The 15,000-nt window shown below is 49.3% G+C and overlaps 1 protein-coding gene across 1 annotated transcript in view; it reads right to left on the minus strand.

The window, feature by feature from the left end:
• Positions 1–15,000, minus strand: part of LOC126578251 (fat-like cadherin-related tumor suppressor homolog) — a 197,866-nt gene that overhangs the window by 7,666 nt on the left and 175,200 nt on the right. Inside the window, 5 exon segments of the mRNA XM_050240621.1 lie at positions 1–1,707; positions 2,147–2,600; positions 4,499–4,902; positions 5,004–5,204; positions 6,786–7,022. The exon segment at positions 1–1,707 is cut by the window's left edge and continues 4,002 nt beyond it. Of these exon segments, the coding sequence (XP_050096578.1) occupies positions 1–1,707; positions 2,147–2,600; positions 4,499–4,902; positions 5,004–5,204; positions 6,786–7,022 (3,003 nt within the window).

Raw genomic sequence — 15,000 nt, forward strand, 5'->3', positions numbered from 1 at the left:
TCGAATTAATCTCCGGTACCGACGCAAAGTAGTGCTTCGACGTAAACTCTGGTGGATTGTCGTTAATATCCTGCACGTTGATGATGAGTGTGGCCGCATTAGAGAGTGGTGGATTACCGAGATCCGTTGCACTGACGGAGAGATTATAAACAGCCTTCAGTTCCCGATCGAGTGGTTTCGCCAACGTCACGATACCCGATTCCGGTGCAATGCGGAAATGATCGCGGTACGAATCGAGGAACGAATACTTGATCTTCCGATTGATCCCAATATCGGCATCGGTTGCATGGATCTTCGTCACCAGCGTACCCACTTCCGCATCCTCCGGCAGTGTCACACTGTACGGGTTCATCGAAAAGTCCGGCGGATTATCGTTCAGATCGGTGAGCGTTAGTTCGATCTGCGAAGAACACTCCCACCCGGGATGATCACGATCCTGTACGTGCGCCATCAGACTGTAGCGTGCCTGCGATTCCCGGTCAAGCCGTCGGGATGTCTTCAGTTGACCCGAGTCTTTGTCAAGATTGAAATCTTCCGCACCGTTCCCGGTAAGATAGAAGCGTAACCTGCTGTTGGCCGGTTCATCCATATCGTTGGCGAGCACTTGCACCACGAACGTCCCTGGGCGGGCTCCTTCACTCAGCTGCTCCCGGTAGCGGTACTTGAGGCAGTACGGTGGATTATCGTTCGCATCCAGCACCGTGATGGAGATGTTGGCCGTCGCCGTAAACTTCCCATCCGTCACGATCACCTTCAGCTCGTACTCGCTGATACTTTCGCGATCGAGTGCCTTCACTACGAACACTTCGCCCGTACTCTTGATCTGGAACTGGGATAGTGCATCACCCGAGATGATGTAGTACTCGACGGGAGTTTTCAGATCCACATCACGATCGGTCGTTGAGATCTGGAGCACTACGGTGCCCGGTAGTGCGTCCTCGTTCACGGTCGCTTTGTAGTGCGTCTCTCGGAACACGGGTGGACAATCGTTGTAATCCTTCAATCGAATGATTACGGTCGTCCGGGTTGTATGCTTTGGTTCTCCGTTATCCGTCGCCAGTACCTGGAACTTGTAGTCTTCACGCTTCTCCTTATCCAACGGTACCAGCGTCGAGATCCAGCCGGTGTGTGCATCCACATCAAAGATGTTAACAATGTCACCGACGTCGGGGGACAGGGCGTACCGAATGTCACCATTCGGGCCACTGTCCGCATCTCGGGCCAACACCTTCATGATTGGTTTGTTCTTTTCGATGTTTTCGGCCAACGTGAACGAGTATGGGTTGCTTTCGAAGATCGGTGTGTTATCGTTCTCATCCTGTACGTGCAGCACAATCTCCGTGACGGCGGTCAATGGAGGGCTCGAGTCTGTTTCCGCGAGAATAGCGATCAGATGAGCATCGCGTGTCTCACGGTCCAGCGTTTTCGCCAGCCGTAACTGACCAGCATCGTTGATTGAGAACTGGGGCTCCTCTAGTTCGTCCGTTAGAATGCGATAGCGGGCCGTTGCATTGCCCGAGAGGCGTAACCGTGTAATGACCGTACCGGGGAGGGAACTCTCGGATAGGAAGAGGTTGCGCTCTTTCTTCTCAAACAGTGGTGGATTTTCGGCCGAACTCATGACGTAGATATCGATCGGTACGTCGGAGTAGAGCGACGGTGAGCCACCGTCGTGTGCACGGATAAAGAACTGGAACAGCTGGTTCTCTGTGGAATGGCGAAGAAAACCCCCCGGGCAAGAAACCCAAAGTGAGTTGGCGCTACTTGAATATCTGGGAGTTTTATCGGTCGCAAAGTGTAATTTAAATTCCATTATCAACCTGGATATCGAAAACGTAAATAGTTCTCCAGGAAGATACACATTCTTCAACTACTTCAAGTTTCATCCAACTACATTTTCAGCACGAAAGCTAATGCCTATGACCTTTTTCCATTCGAACAAGCCAACAAGGGACAACGAAATGTTTCGAATAAACACGCGCGCGCTCGCTTCACTTCAATTTCCAATAATCCTTCACTTCGTCCGCCATAAAACATGGCCACAAACCTGGCAAGACGATAAGAAGAACCGCATCTTGCGCTCGTGAGAGGACGCGTGACAAAATGGTAATAACCATACGACTCCGCTCCGTTCCCGCCCACTTACCCATCTGAACGGCACTCTTCTGCAGGTACAGCCCACCCGTGTTCTCGTCCACCCCGAACAGCTCCCGGATGCCGCTGTTTTGCGAGTCGAAGATGGAGTACTTTACCACCGCGTTCTGGTTCTCGTCCGCATCGAGGGCTCGCACCCGGTAGAAGGTCGTATTGACGGTAAGGTTGCCCTGGATCAGCGTCTTGTACTCGCGATACTGGAACACCGGCTGATTGTCGTTCTCGTCGCCGATCCGGATGCGCACGGTACAGAAGCCCGCCTTACCGCCGGCATCGACCGCCATTATCGGTACCTCGTACGCTGCCCGTGCCTCCCGGTCCAGCTTCTTCTTCGTCACCAGCTCGCCCCGCTCCTTGTCGATCGCAAAGTGCTCCTGCATGTTGTCCGAGATGATGGAGTACGCGACGCGCCCGTACTCACCAAAGTCCTTATCCGTTGCCTTGACCTTCGCAGGAGATGCATCCGTGCAGAGAGAGAGAGATGGAAGAGAGGAAAGAGAAGAGAGGTGAAACTCGATTAACGATGCTGACAGTGTTTTGATGAAAAATGTGTTTTTCACACATTTTCCACGCCCGCGTATCGATCGCGTACCAACGACCGTGACCACCTCCGGATAACCTCTAGCTCCAGCACGTACTCGCCAGAGCAGGAAAACCGCAAAAAAAAGCACCGGAACACAAACACGTGACGTGAAAGTAACGTAAAGTGACCGCAGTGTCCTGGCGGTTGGTGCATTTCCCGGAGGTTTTTTCCCCGAAGGTGGACCACCTCTAGCAGCGCACAATGCGCGTTGTGTCACCGCGTCACACCGCGGGTGTTTGTGGTGACAGAGGGCCATGCCAGTCAGAGAAAGAAACAATTTCTAGCCACAATGGCTTCCCCGTCAGTCGGTGAATTGTTTCCGGGTCATGTGGTCTCCCTCTTCGGTTTCGCTTATCTCGGACCGGAAATCTCGAACGCGAATACCTTGGAAGGGGACTCAGTTTCGTGTGTGCCAGCTTGACTTTACAGTTCGCGGTCGAACGCGCGGCCCCCCACCTTTTTTGGCTTTTCGGTGATTTCTTTTATCAACATTCCACCTCTGTTTCCGTTGTTGGTGGTTTCACCCGTTTGCCCACTCCTTACTAATGAGGTTTTTCTGCTCCTCGAACCAGGAATCGAATAGGCACGGCTGCAGGAAATGGAATTTCGAAACGAATGCTCCCCTTCGGGCACACCGGAAGTGACCTCCACCGGTGTGTATGTGTGGTTACGACGGGGGGGCAAAGGTGCCACTGGTCTCCATCATTGGCCTTGTTGTAGAGTGGGAAGTGAAGGTTCGGTCCCCGTATCCTGTTCCACAGCAACATTTTGATTGCATACATTTAGGGGAATTTTGTTCGAAAGCGAGGCGTCTCCATTTCTTGCCGAGCGGCGGGAGTGCAAGAAAATGGGGCATTTTCCAACACTTTCCATAAATCAGCATTTTTCTCGACATGCACCACACTAGGCGGGCGCATACAAGGGGCTTCAGGGGCTACTTGGCCCAAGGTGTTTCGTGCAGACGATGCAAATGCGAACGAAACGACGAGCAGAAGAAGGGAGTGAAGAAGGAGTGTTGTTTAATTGCATCCAATTTGCATTCCTACTATACCTTGGCTCCCCATTCCGGGACTAATGTAGGGTGGTAAATAGAACGCTGAATCTGAACTGGTTGTCGGTTGCCAGCGCCCCAAGGGACGTGGACACCTGCTTTTCGGGCACACTGCCATGCAGTTGGTGAGGCCAAGGTGGTCCAAGGTGGTTTTTACCGAACCATGAAATGCTTGCCTTCATTTATTAGTGGCTTGGATGTGATTCCAGGGCTGGTCGTTCTCTTCTTTCGAGTTCGAGAGACGAGCTTTTTGCTTCGAAAGCAACTGAAGCGCAACTGTGACTGTGAAACCGAGAAGAAAAGAGCGCACCGAAACTAGCTGTTCACGGCAATTGCCAACATTTGATTATCCTTATCATGCACACACCACCGGGAGAGACACAGAGGGAGAGAGAGAGAGAAAAAGCGACTGATAGCATGGCGCCTCTATCGCCGCTGCTGAGGTTGCGACCTTTAATAATATCCTGCACGATGATTGCTTAGATTGCACACCACCACCGAACTGATGATGAGCTGTCAGTGTAGTGACAGAGCGAGAGAGAGTTCGCACACAGTCAACACAGCAACCATTGGCTTTGTTGTGCTAATTTGCACCGCGACGGCTTTCAACATAAATTAAAGACCTCCGCCCGCTCTCTGCCCTCTTCATACGCATCAAAGGGGAACACGTTGGTCGCGCCTCTATGCGTTTTTATGACCCGCGCACTTACCGTTGTGACGAGACGGCCGGCGAGCTGATTTTCGTTCACCTTCGCATCGTAGCTTTGGTGCTCGAACTCGGGATGGTGCAGGTTAGCCGGCAGGATGGTGATTTTGACGCGCGTGAAACTCGTGTACACACCGTCGGTCACGGACACGTTCAGTACCGAGACGTGGCGCGGTTCGGCAAAGTTCTGCATGTTGACGAGCGTGATGATGCCGGTCACCGGATCGATTCCGTACGTCTGCTGCTCATTGCCCTGCGCTATCGTGTACACCAGCCGATCGTGATCGATGTAGTCGGGATCGGACGCGGACACTACGGTGACGAACTGGCCGCGGGATGCGTGCTCCGATAGGACGCACGAGTACGACGGTTGCTCGAACTTGGGTGGATTATCGTTCATGTCCATCACTGGTTCCCGGGAAGAGAGACAAAGAGAGAGAGAGTGAGAACGTTATGTTTTCAAGTGAAGTGACTCCTTAGTGGCGAAAGGATAAGGACCAGCAACTTACCGGAAACCCAAACGTGCGCGGTCGAGCTGAGACTCGGGACACCCTTGTCCGACGCCACGACGGTGAAGTGATGATGGCTGAGCGTTTCGTGGTCCAGTGACTTCTTCAGGTAGATGACACCGTCGTTCGGGTCCATGTGGAAGTGCTCGGACGTGTTCTTTGAGTCCGTCTGCAGCGCGTAGTTAATTACCTGGTTAATACCTACACGGTACGGAAGAGAATGTCGGGAAAAAAGAAGAAGAGAAAGATGAAAGTGACATTCAACACAGCACACATGTCCTGGTTTGGTAGTCATGGTGCGAAACGTAGTAGGCAGGCGCATAGCAAGCGAGCATTTCTCGGAGCAGAACAACATGTACGCATCGTTGTCGTAATTTGTAACCGTCCTCGAGTGTGTATGTGTGTAACGTGCTTAATTAAAACGATAGAGACGACACCGGTGACGGTGGCGATGGTTAGGGACAAGAATGGACTCGGTGGCTTCACACTTCAGGACCACATTCCTTCCACAACAACGTGTTCGCTCGGAGCTGTGTGTCCTCGCGCCCCATCATCACCATCATTAGAGCGTCGAAAGACACTCCAGACGCTTCTGCAGATTCCTCCCAGCAGTGGCTTTAAAGGATCGCCTCCGGTGCGATGCAGTAAGAACCACCGCCATGTGGAGCATCTTCTTCTTCTTCTACCGAGCTCGTCTCGCTCGTCGAGCACACACTCAGCTCAGCGGTAATGGTGTGCGTGGTCGAGAGTGATGTACTTGGCCGCTGCGACGACTCCGGCCGGGACGATTCCAAAAGCATTTCGCTGCGGTTTGTCTTGTGATTCTAATGGTTGGCACGGGGCCTTGGATGAGTGGCAGGTACTGATGGTCGGGCCCTTCAAACCGGTAATGATGATTACCGGTGATAAAAGAAGTCGGACTGTCGGTCGGTTTCGCGCCGACCGTCTGCACTTGACTCACGTTTATTCTCAGCGGCGTATTCATGTAGTTGACATAGATTTCACCAGTAACCAGTAATCCCATGCAAACGCGTTCATCACTTTACATTATCGCGCTTACATACTCGCCTTGATTAATGTTACAAAACGAGCCGACAAAACGAAGGCATCTACTGTTATTTCGTTTGAAAAATCTTATCCAATAAAGGGGAGCAATTGCTAATGGTATCGCATGTGAATATGGCATCTCCCTTCTCTTAAAATGGATTAATTTCTGTACGTCCCGTGGTTCAGAATATGGAGTGAAGAGCCACGGAAAGTGTACTTCATCCATCCGTCTAATGAACCATGAAACCTATCCAATTAAAAAAAAAACGAACTAACGAAGTAAATCCAACCAGTGGACAGCCGAAGAGAAATGGTGTAATTGAAGTTAATAACCGTACGAGGGCCACCCGAGAAGGCCGAGCTGTGGCCTACTGCCGGTTGCTAACGACCTGAACGAAGCAAAACTGTCAATCAGCGTCGTCGTCGATGGCGTATCGCTTGTGTGTACAGCGATTGGCCAATCAAGGGAAGGAGTGCTGAAGGATTCTCGGTCACCAGTCCTCTTCACATCATCATCATCATCGTGATGTGCGCTGTGATAGCGGAGTGAAATCATTAAACCGTCTGGCCGGAGCTGGTCCACTATCGAAGGAAGGAAACATCATCCCGTGACCTAATAGTGTTGCGCAAAAAATGGCCGAAGAATGACTAACGAAGTGGTGCAGGACACAAGTGTATGCGTGTATGTGTGTTGGACACATTCCTTTGCTGGACCGAGCTGTCGACTGAACTTACCAGTATCGTTATCCTTCGCCTGTACCTTCAAAATGGCGGTACCGAACGGTGCTCGCTCGGACACGGTAATGTTGTAGCTGTCCTGCTCGATCTCCGGTGGACAATCGTTCACGTCCTGCACTAGCACCGAAACCGGCACCTCGGCCGATACGCCCGAGACGCTGTCGGTGGCGCGAATTAACAGTTCATAACTCTGACGCCGCTCGTAGTCCAGCTCGTCCACGACGTAGATGGCGCCTGTATTTGTCGTATAAAAAAAATGCGAAAAAGGAGGAAGAAAAGAAGAAAGAAAAATCATTAAATATTAAGCAGCGGAAAAGGTGATGAGTGCGAACGAACGGGGCATTCTGCTTCATTTGCAATGCCATGCAGACAAGCACGCGCTTGCCCAACGTCATCAGTCATCCATCAAGTGCGAGCGTCATTTCATTTTCATGCCTGCCCGCATGCCTGCCACGTTCACAAGCAAACAACCAAAAAAAACACATATAAAGGGAAACATCTTTTTATGATAGCCTACTACTGCTGGCTGCATGCATGCGTGAGTGAGTGTACTGGTGTGTGCGTGACTGGCCTGAGTTGGATGGAAAATTTAAATGCCTTCAATGCCAGTAAGGAGCGATGAGGAGGGGATTTATGGGTGGTAATGCATAAATTGTACTTTGCCAATAATCATGATCCACGAAGGTGTACGGTGCGTTTGTGAGAACGAAAGGTGCGTTAAATGTGTCCGAGATGTGTGGTTCATGCATACGCAAAATGGCGTGGCGTGGCGATAAAATGATCCAACCCGGACCCATCGCTTCAAAGTGCTCGAGTGCCGAGCGAGAGCTGAATTGAGTGCCATCAAATTAAGAGATAAAACTGAATTAATAAATTGAAAACCGAACACCGCCGGTGGCGACGGCGTCATCACAGTAGCAGCAGCAGCTGGCTGCGAAAGGTGCGATCGTTTCAGGCATTAAAAAAAACCTTGGCAAAGGGAAGCGCGGTAAAACGAAAATTGAGTAAGGGAACACATGGAAGAAGAGATTAAACCGGATATGAAATGCGGCGGGCACGTGAGCGCAGCTGCAGACCACCATACTGGGGCCCGAAAAATGGCGAAAAAATGAATATTAAAATAAAACAATAAACACATTTTGGCCAGCGGAGCGAAGAGTGCGGTTGCATGCAAATGAGCACATTTGGAGCGCTAATGTGGTTTGATCGAACTCCGGTCTCTCTCAAATTGTGCAATGCAATCAATGTGCAACATACACTAGCATTCTAGTGGTACTCTCGATAATTGAATACAATAACGTCGAATAGAATAAAGTGAACCCCTAGGAGTCTCGAGTGTTGGCCACATAAAATAACCGCCATTCGACTCCCCACACAGGGACATAAAACTGTTGCTTGCTAATTTGTCTATCGGTTTGTCCGTCTGTATGTGCTCAGTTCGATTATCGATGCAGTCCCATGATGCTCTGTGCGAAACCACAAAACGTGAATACGATGTGCCGCTGATCCTAGTATGCTGTGTCTCCGTATCTATCTGTGACCGTTTTCAACGCAAAAGTTTATTGGCAAACCGTGTGTGTTTGCGGATTGTGAACCGCACACCATCATTTGGTGGTTTTCGCGTTAGCTCATTTGCTGATGATTGGAAGTTTGATCGGCTGCACAGGATGGACGTGATTTCGTGGACGTGCACTAGTGTCGCTACATTGTGGTCGCTTTGTATGTTCAAAGAGAGATGGAGAGGGTTGCTATTAGGGTTGGTCGCTCTAAAATCACAAATCGGTTTCGCACACATTCGCAGCTCGGAATACGGTGACATACGGTCTGTTATGGTGGTTGTTAAAGGGTAGTGAGAATCGTGGAAAACTCATTATTGCTCGCATGTGCGAGCATGTGCTCACTTCGATGGTCGACGATAATTAGTGGCACGCAAGTGGTTAGGACACACAGGTTGCTTTGAGTATGTCACTTGAATACGTGGGGATTAATCAGTTGATTAATGAAACGACAAGCTATGCTAAGCAACAATTCTGCTAAAATTTAATATTAAATTAAATTTAGCCTACTGATTTTGTTAAAATCAAAACAAATACTAGAAATAAATGCTGGCTTCTACGCGCAATTTTAAACTCAACTCACGAAGCCTCATATCGAAATCCATCGCATCCTTTGATCGCTTTTCAAACGTGCATCAAAGGAAATCGATTTCCTGGCGAGAGTTGTTTCCATTGATTCTATTGCGCTGTCATCGCTCGAATCGCTTTCCCTTTACTAGGCACTATGATAGCATGCAATGAATCCGGCCATCATCGTTACCATCCCTCTCCCAAAAGTGCGCGAGAATGCTAAACGAACCACGATGATGACGATGACAGCGAAAAACAAGTGCATTCCGATCTTTTGATTCCACAAATTTGGTTTTTATTCTCTCAAAGCGTGTTTTCCCATTTCCTCTCGCATCGTTTTCCGTGTCGTATGGACAAGTGTGGTGCTATGTTTTGTGTTTAAATAGTAGTTTTTTGTTTGTATGCTCCATCCAAGGAATAAAGGAACACTCACGATGGAGGCGCCCTCAAAACGTCCATTACTGTGTAATGTATTTGTCAATTAAGTGGAAATCGATGACGGGAAAGGATGTTTTTCGACGATAATTGAACGTGCGCGCGCGCGAGTAGAAATGAAAATCGGATATTTAGACTATCCGGTTGCAATAAAAACACCGGAAAAAAGGGACTCCGGATCCGGATGTTTCAAATGAATATTTATGAATCCACTGGCCTAGAACAGAGGCACTATTCACCGATAGGACAAACGGGTAACATTGAACGCTGGCTTAGAACGAACAGGCACGAACACTGTGCGAAGCTGTGAGGCTTAGTAACAATAAAGTGTCATACGGGCGCATAGACAACCTCATCCGTGCACGCACGCAAGCAATGGACCGTGATCGTGATTTCGGTGGGACGGAGAAGTGTCGATAACAAGAATGAACAGCCAGCGAACGAGTTGGATGGGAAAGTTAATTCCTTCACAATCCACACCAGACCACCAGGCAACGGCTACGCCGGCCAGCTCTACACAGCCGATGGCGATGATTTAATAAAGCTTTTCGGCCCAGTACGCCCAACGCTTGTAGGTCCCCCGGCCCCCCGTTCTCCGGGGCCGTTTCGATTTGCCCTTCGATCCTGTCCGGAAAGTTCTGAATCCTATTAGTCCATCCCCGAGTTCGATCGATTCTGTCCTCGCCCGTCCTCGCCGTGGTGTCTCGATGTTTCGTGTACCTCGTGGCTGGCTCGCGCAACTCCGATGCCAATAAAAATATGGATTAACGATACGCGGGGCTCCGGATTTCAACGGATTGCCTGGATCCGTCCGGTGGGCTTTGATATTCGGGAGCACAAAAGGCCTCTAAAACACGCATTGCTCTGTTCCCGATCTGCCCCGGAATTCTTGTTCCAGGGGAAAACAAAAGCACCAATAACATGTCGCGTAACCACTTTTTGGACTAGGTGCCGGTTGGGTGTCGCAGAATGCGTCTGTTTGCGCGCCACGTGGCACTGGAGAGGACGGATGAGCGGTGGCGTTGGAGTGTGTTGTTTGAATATTTCAACACTTCATCGAGGCTTATTCGTGTCGTGTGCGTGTCGCTGTCGCTCTTGATGTTGGGCAGATTCAAGTGTGGAAGCGAGCGATATTTTTACGGAAAAAAACAATGCCGCGCACACGCAGCCTCGTACTCGGAGTCACAGTAACACAAAAAAGGTAGTCACCGGCCGGGAGGGGCGGCGGTCCAAACAGCAAAAAGGATGACCGAAATGAATGAAAAGTAACGAGGGGTCTCAGGGCCTTCGATCTGAACCTGGGCCAGGAGAAAAAAAAACGACTGCAAACATGTGCGAACACCGCGACACAAAACAATGAAATTGTCTCTCACGCGATCTCCCCGGTCCGGTGGATCGTCCAGGATCACAGCACACAATGACCACGATGGTGGTGCCCATAATAATGGGAAGCAAATAATTTATGCAATTTTCCATCCTTCCTCATTCTCTCACTCTCTCTCTCTCGCTAACACCGTTAGTTGAAGTGCAGCGGTGAAAATGGATTTTGATTTTCACCTCGGCAGAGTTCGATTTTTCGCCGTGTTTTTACAATAAAGTACAGACTGCGATTTCCTGTGCGATGTATTGAGTGCAGGGAATGAAAATAGTGAGTGAGGAATGCACGATGATACGAGATTATAACAACACAATAGGCAACCACCACGGGTTTTGTGGTATTAATAACATTTCCACCAAAAACAAAACACCATTCGTGCGGGTTCGTGGTGCATTGGCACATATTGTCCTCGTGTTCTCGTGGAAATGGGTTTTTGGGGTGGGAAAAAAAACCTTTTCGTTTCCAACATTGCACTCACCCAAAAAAATGAAGAGACAAAATGGAACCATTTGATTAAATAATCCGCGATCGTGAGCGTGGAGCTCGATGAAAGGAATAAAAAGGAGCACGCGAACAACGCAAATATTCGCGTGGATGGAACAAAGTCAATCAAATGTGTGTGCCTGTTAGTGTATGTGTCCATGCCGTCCATTGTTCGGCGACCAAACGTATCGAGCAAAGGGAATAAGTCATTCTTCCGGCGATATCTGATCGATATCCTTTCGGTGGTTCGGTGTTGAAACAAGGACGATCCGCCTCTTGCTTCATTTTGCAAACTGCAAATCTCGCCTACTCTTCACTCGATGTGTGCTCGATGTGTGGTGGTTTTATGTGATGATGAGTGGTTCTAGCTAACAGTGCAGTGCAGGAGCTGGTTAAACATTCCAGTAGAGAGCCGCTTTTCGCCTTTTGAAATGATACTCTGATCAATGCACCGGCACACACAAGCCACGCGCTGCAATTGCTGCAACACTTGTACGATATATTAACAAGAATGAATGGAGTGCAACAGAGGAAAAGTAAAAGATACATTTTTCCCGCACATTTTGTGCTGTGCTGGTGTGGAGGATGATCGCCACCGATAGGATGGATTCGCGTGCGATGGATTACATTGTGATGTGGGAACGCGGCGTAGTTAATGCGAAAGGCGAACAACATATCTGCACTCTCTGTGCGTGGATGCTGAATGTGATTTTTAATTATTCAACGCAAAGTGAAATGGTGAGTACAGAGAACACACAGACAAAACAACAACATCAAAAATACACACAAGCAAACAAACAAACACAGTGAGAAATGGGAGAAAGAGAAACAGATGCACGATACTCACATGGCCCATTGGTACTGTCCGGTGCTGCGTACGCAGGGAAAAGGTGGGGAGGGAGATTTGCAACAAAATTAAACATTATTTTTATGCTCGATCCCGATGAAGCGAAAAAACGACGAACGAAGAAACGCGAAACGAAGGGAAAACACATGTTCGCTGTGAGCAAAAATGTCGGATTTTACATTCGCCAACGATTGGAGCACAGGAATTGATGAATTGAAGATACATTATGTTTGATTACGGCTCCCTGGCGGGGGGATGAGTAAGCTGCCACGGGATGGAGGAACATGGAATGCAATTGGCATCTGGACAATACCACGCGGATGATGAAGGAACAACACCAGACCGAAGAGTTCCCGGTAGCATGATTTGTAACGATCAGAAGCCCATCACCAATGCAGAAATTCAATTACCAATTCTTGCGCCTAGCGATGATTCCCAACAGCAACAGCGGTGGAATGTGCTTTAAATTGCGAAGCATTTAATTGTTGGTAGCCGATTGGTTTTCCGGAAGCAGTCCGCCCTGGCGCCTCTTGCAACTGTCGCAACGCGGCAATTTGATGGCATTCCCCAATTCCACCTTAAGTACGCGCGGCCAAAAGCTTGATTTTCGTCCCGTTATTAATCTAATCTCTTCTCAGGGCTGCGACAGCGAGAACACACGTGTAAACACAATTAATCTCGGCTTTAAGACGGCGTGCTGCGTGCTGGGTTGCTCTGGAATGCTCGGTATTCCACGTTCCCCTTCGAGGCGTGTGCCTTTGGCGGGCGATTAGAGCCCTGTTTACACAGCAGCAGCAGCACACAGCGGTAGGTGACTTTATGTTTACTCACACGCTAATTAACGCCAGGAATGTGGGCTGGGCACGTGTCTTTGAAGTCGTGGAGATCCAGACCGAACAGAGAAATAAAGTCGGTTCAGGCATGCAGGCATAGCATTGGGGTGTTCTGTGGCATTCTGGCGAGAAGCAGAAGCACCAACGAGGGAATGTTGAGTTGTTGTGTTGCTTCACATCACCGGGGCAGGTCACCGGGTTGCTGTGAGAGTTAAATCATTTCACAGCAAGCTCGACGGATACGCATCGAGGGATTTATGGTGTTCGTTTATGGCTTAGAATCGCCTCCTGAATCATCATCTTTTCCCAACGAACCCGCACAAACAAAACCGGGAAGGAAAAGAGGTCTACGCATGTTTAACACAAACGCACCGGTTGTGTATGTGTCAGCAGTTTCCATTTTCCACAAAAACATAGAGAGGGACCACCCATTTCCGCCGTATCATGCTTGAGGTCGGAATGGAAAGACACTGACCGGCGCTTGGGGCGTGTGTTGTGACGCCTCGGTGGCCCCGGATATTTTGTGATTGTTGTTTTCCTGGCCTGCCCGGTTTCCGGTTTACGGTGAGTGGCAGCAACTTGAGCGGAAAATAAGACATTGTTAGAGAGCCCCGGACGATGTCCTTGGCTATCTGGTGGAGAGCCAGAGCAAGGGCAGTGGTTTTTGATTTAAAGCTGCGTTCAACATCGAGAGTTCATTCCTATCTATTCCGAAGAATCTGCCTTCAGCACTATGTGTGCTGGATGCGCACTTTATAGACGCACTTTATGCTATGGCCAATGATAGCAGAGCCGATAAATGGCAGTTCACTAGAGTGCCCTTTTCCCAAAAGCCAAGAGAAGTTAAAATTGAAACCATTTAGTTGCCACGGACCACTCGGTTCTGGTCGGTTGCAACACGCGCAACACGCGAAAGGTCGTATAAAGGTCTCGCCGCCACCGCCCTATGAGCGGCGCACATTATCGAATGCAATTGCATTTTCGTTCTGCAATCGACTCACTTCATTGGAAATGCATCGAAAGTAGCGATGAAGACGATATCGACAGACGGTTCTAGCGGGATCTGGGTGTTGGAATTGAGCATCAATTGTCAATCAACTAGAGCCAAATGAAGTTACGAAAGGGACGGGAGGGAGGAGAGGCCAATTATGGTGTCTACATTAGCGACCACTAGCAGCTCGCGAGTGCTGCAAAAGAGAGCTCGAGTGAAGCTCGTTACTGCAATAATCGATATCAAGAATTGGAATTGGAAAATTGAATGGCATCTTATTAAGAGGTTCAAGCGATTGCTAGTGTCCTGGTTAGTGTAACACAATCCTCTTGCTTCTTTTCCAATTATCTTGAACTCATTTTCAGGAACCGGTGCGCAAGGAAGGCACCACTATGTTGTCGACTGCGGGGCCAAGTGTGGCCACAATTGTGCCGATAGGTGGTACATATGCAAGCAATAAAACAAAATGCTTAATCACCCGACGGAACAGCCCAGTACCAGCGCACCATTTGCTCGATGATTGTTATGCAATCGCATCCGAACGATGTATGATTTCCAACCATTTGTTTCGACCGCACGCGTTTGTCGCGAACCGGAGAACTGGAACAGGAAACTGGAAAAGCCCCGATAGAAAAGTCGGAAACGCCGGTAGTCGGTAGTCGTCGACAACCATAATGACCGGAAGTGGACACGGGGGTGGTGGTGGTTTTGGAAAATGGGAAAACGATAAAACTTTTACTGCCAATCGAGCGGGTGGTGACTCTGGTGACCACGAAGAGCCACGAACCAGTTGTTTTCCCCTTTCGGGAGAGTGTTCCGAATGCGGTTCAACGAAGTATAATTAGAGAAATATTTGTTGCGTGACGTACACCTTTTGCTCGCGATAACACTTCTCCACTACCACCTCCACGGCAGAAGAACAACACCTCTCCCGGGGGGTCAAATTAGGGGTCATTTCGATTCCGACTTCCGGCAACACCGACCACCGAGGGCACTTCCACTGTAATCACCCTTTCGTTGCGACGGTGGACGTCGAAATTTATGATTATTGCGGAGCACCTTGTGCACTATCCGTGCGGTCAAAGAGCGACAGATAGCCGCCTCGCAGAGTCTCGCAGC

The sequence above is a fragment of the Anopheles aquasalis genome, chromosome 3 (genome assembly GCF_943734665.1).
Source record: "Anopheles aquasalis chromosome 3, idAnoAquaMG_Q_19, whole genome shotgun sequence".
NCBI lineage: Eukaryota > Metazoa > Arthropoda > Insecta > Diptera > Culicidae > Anopheles > Anopheles aquasalis.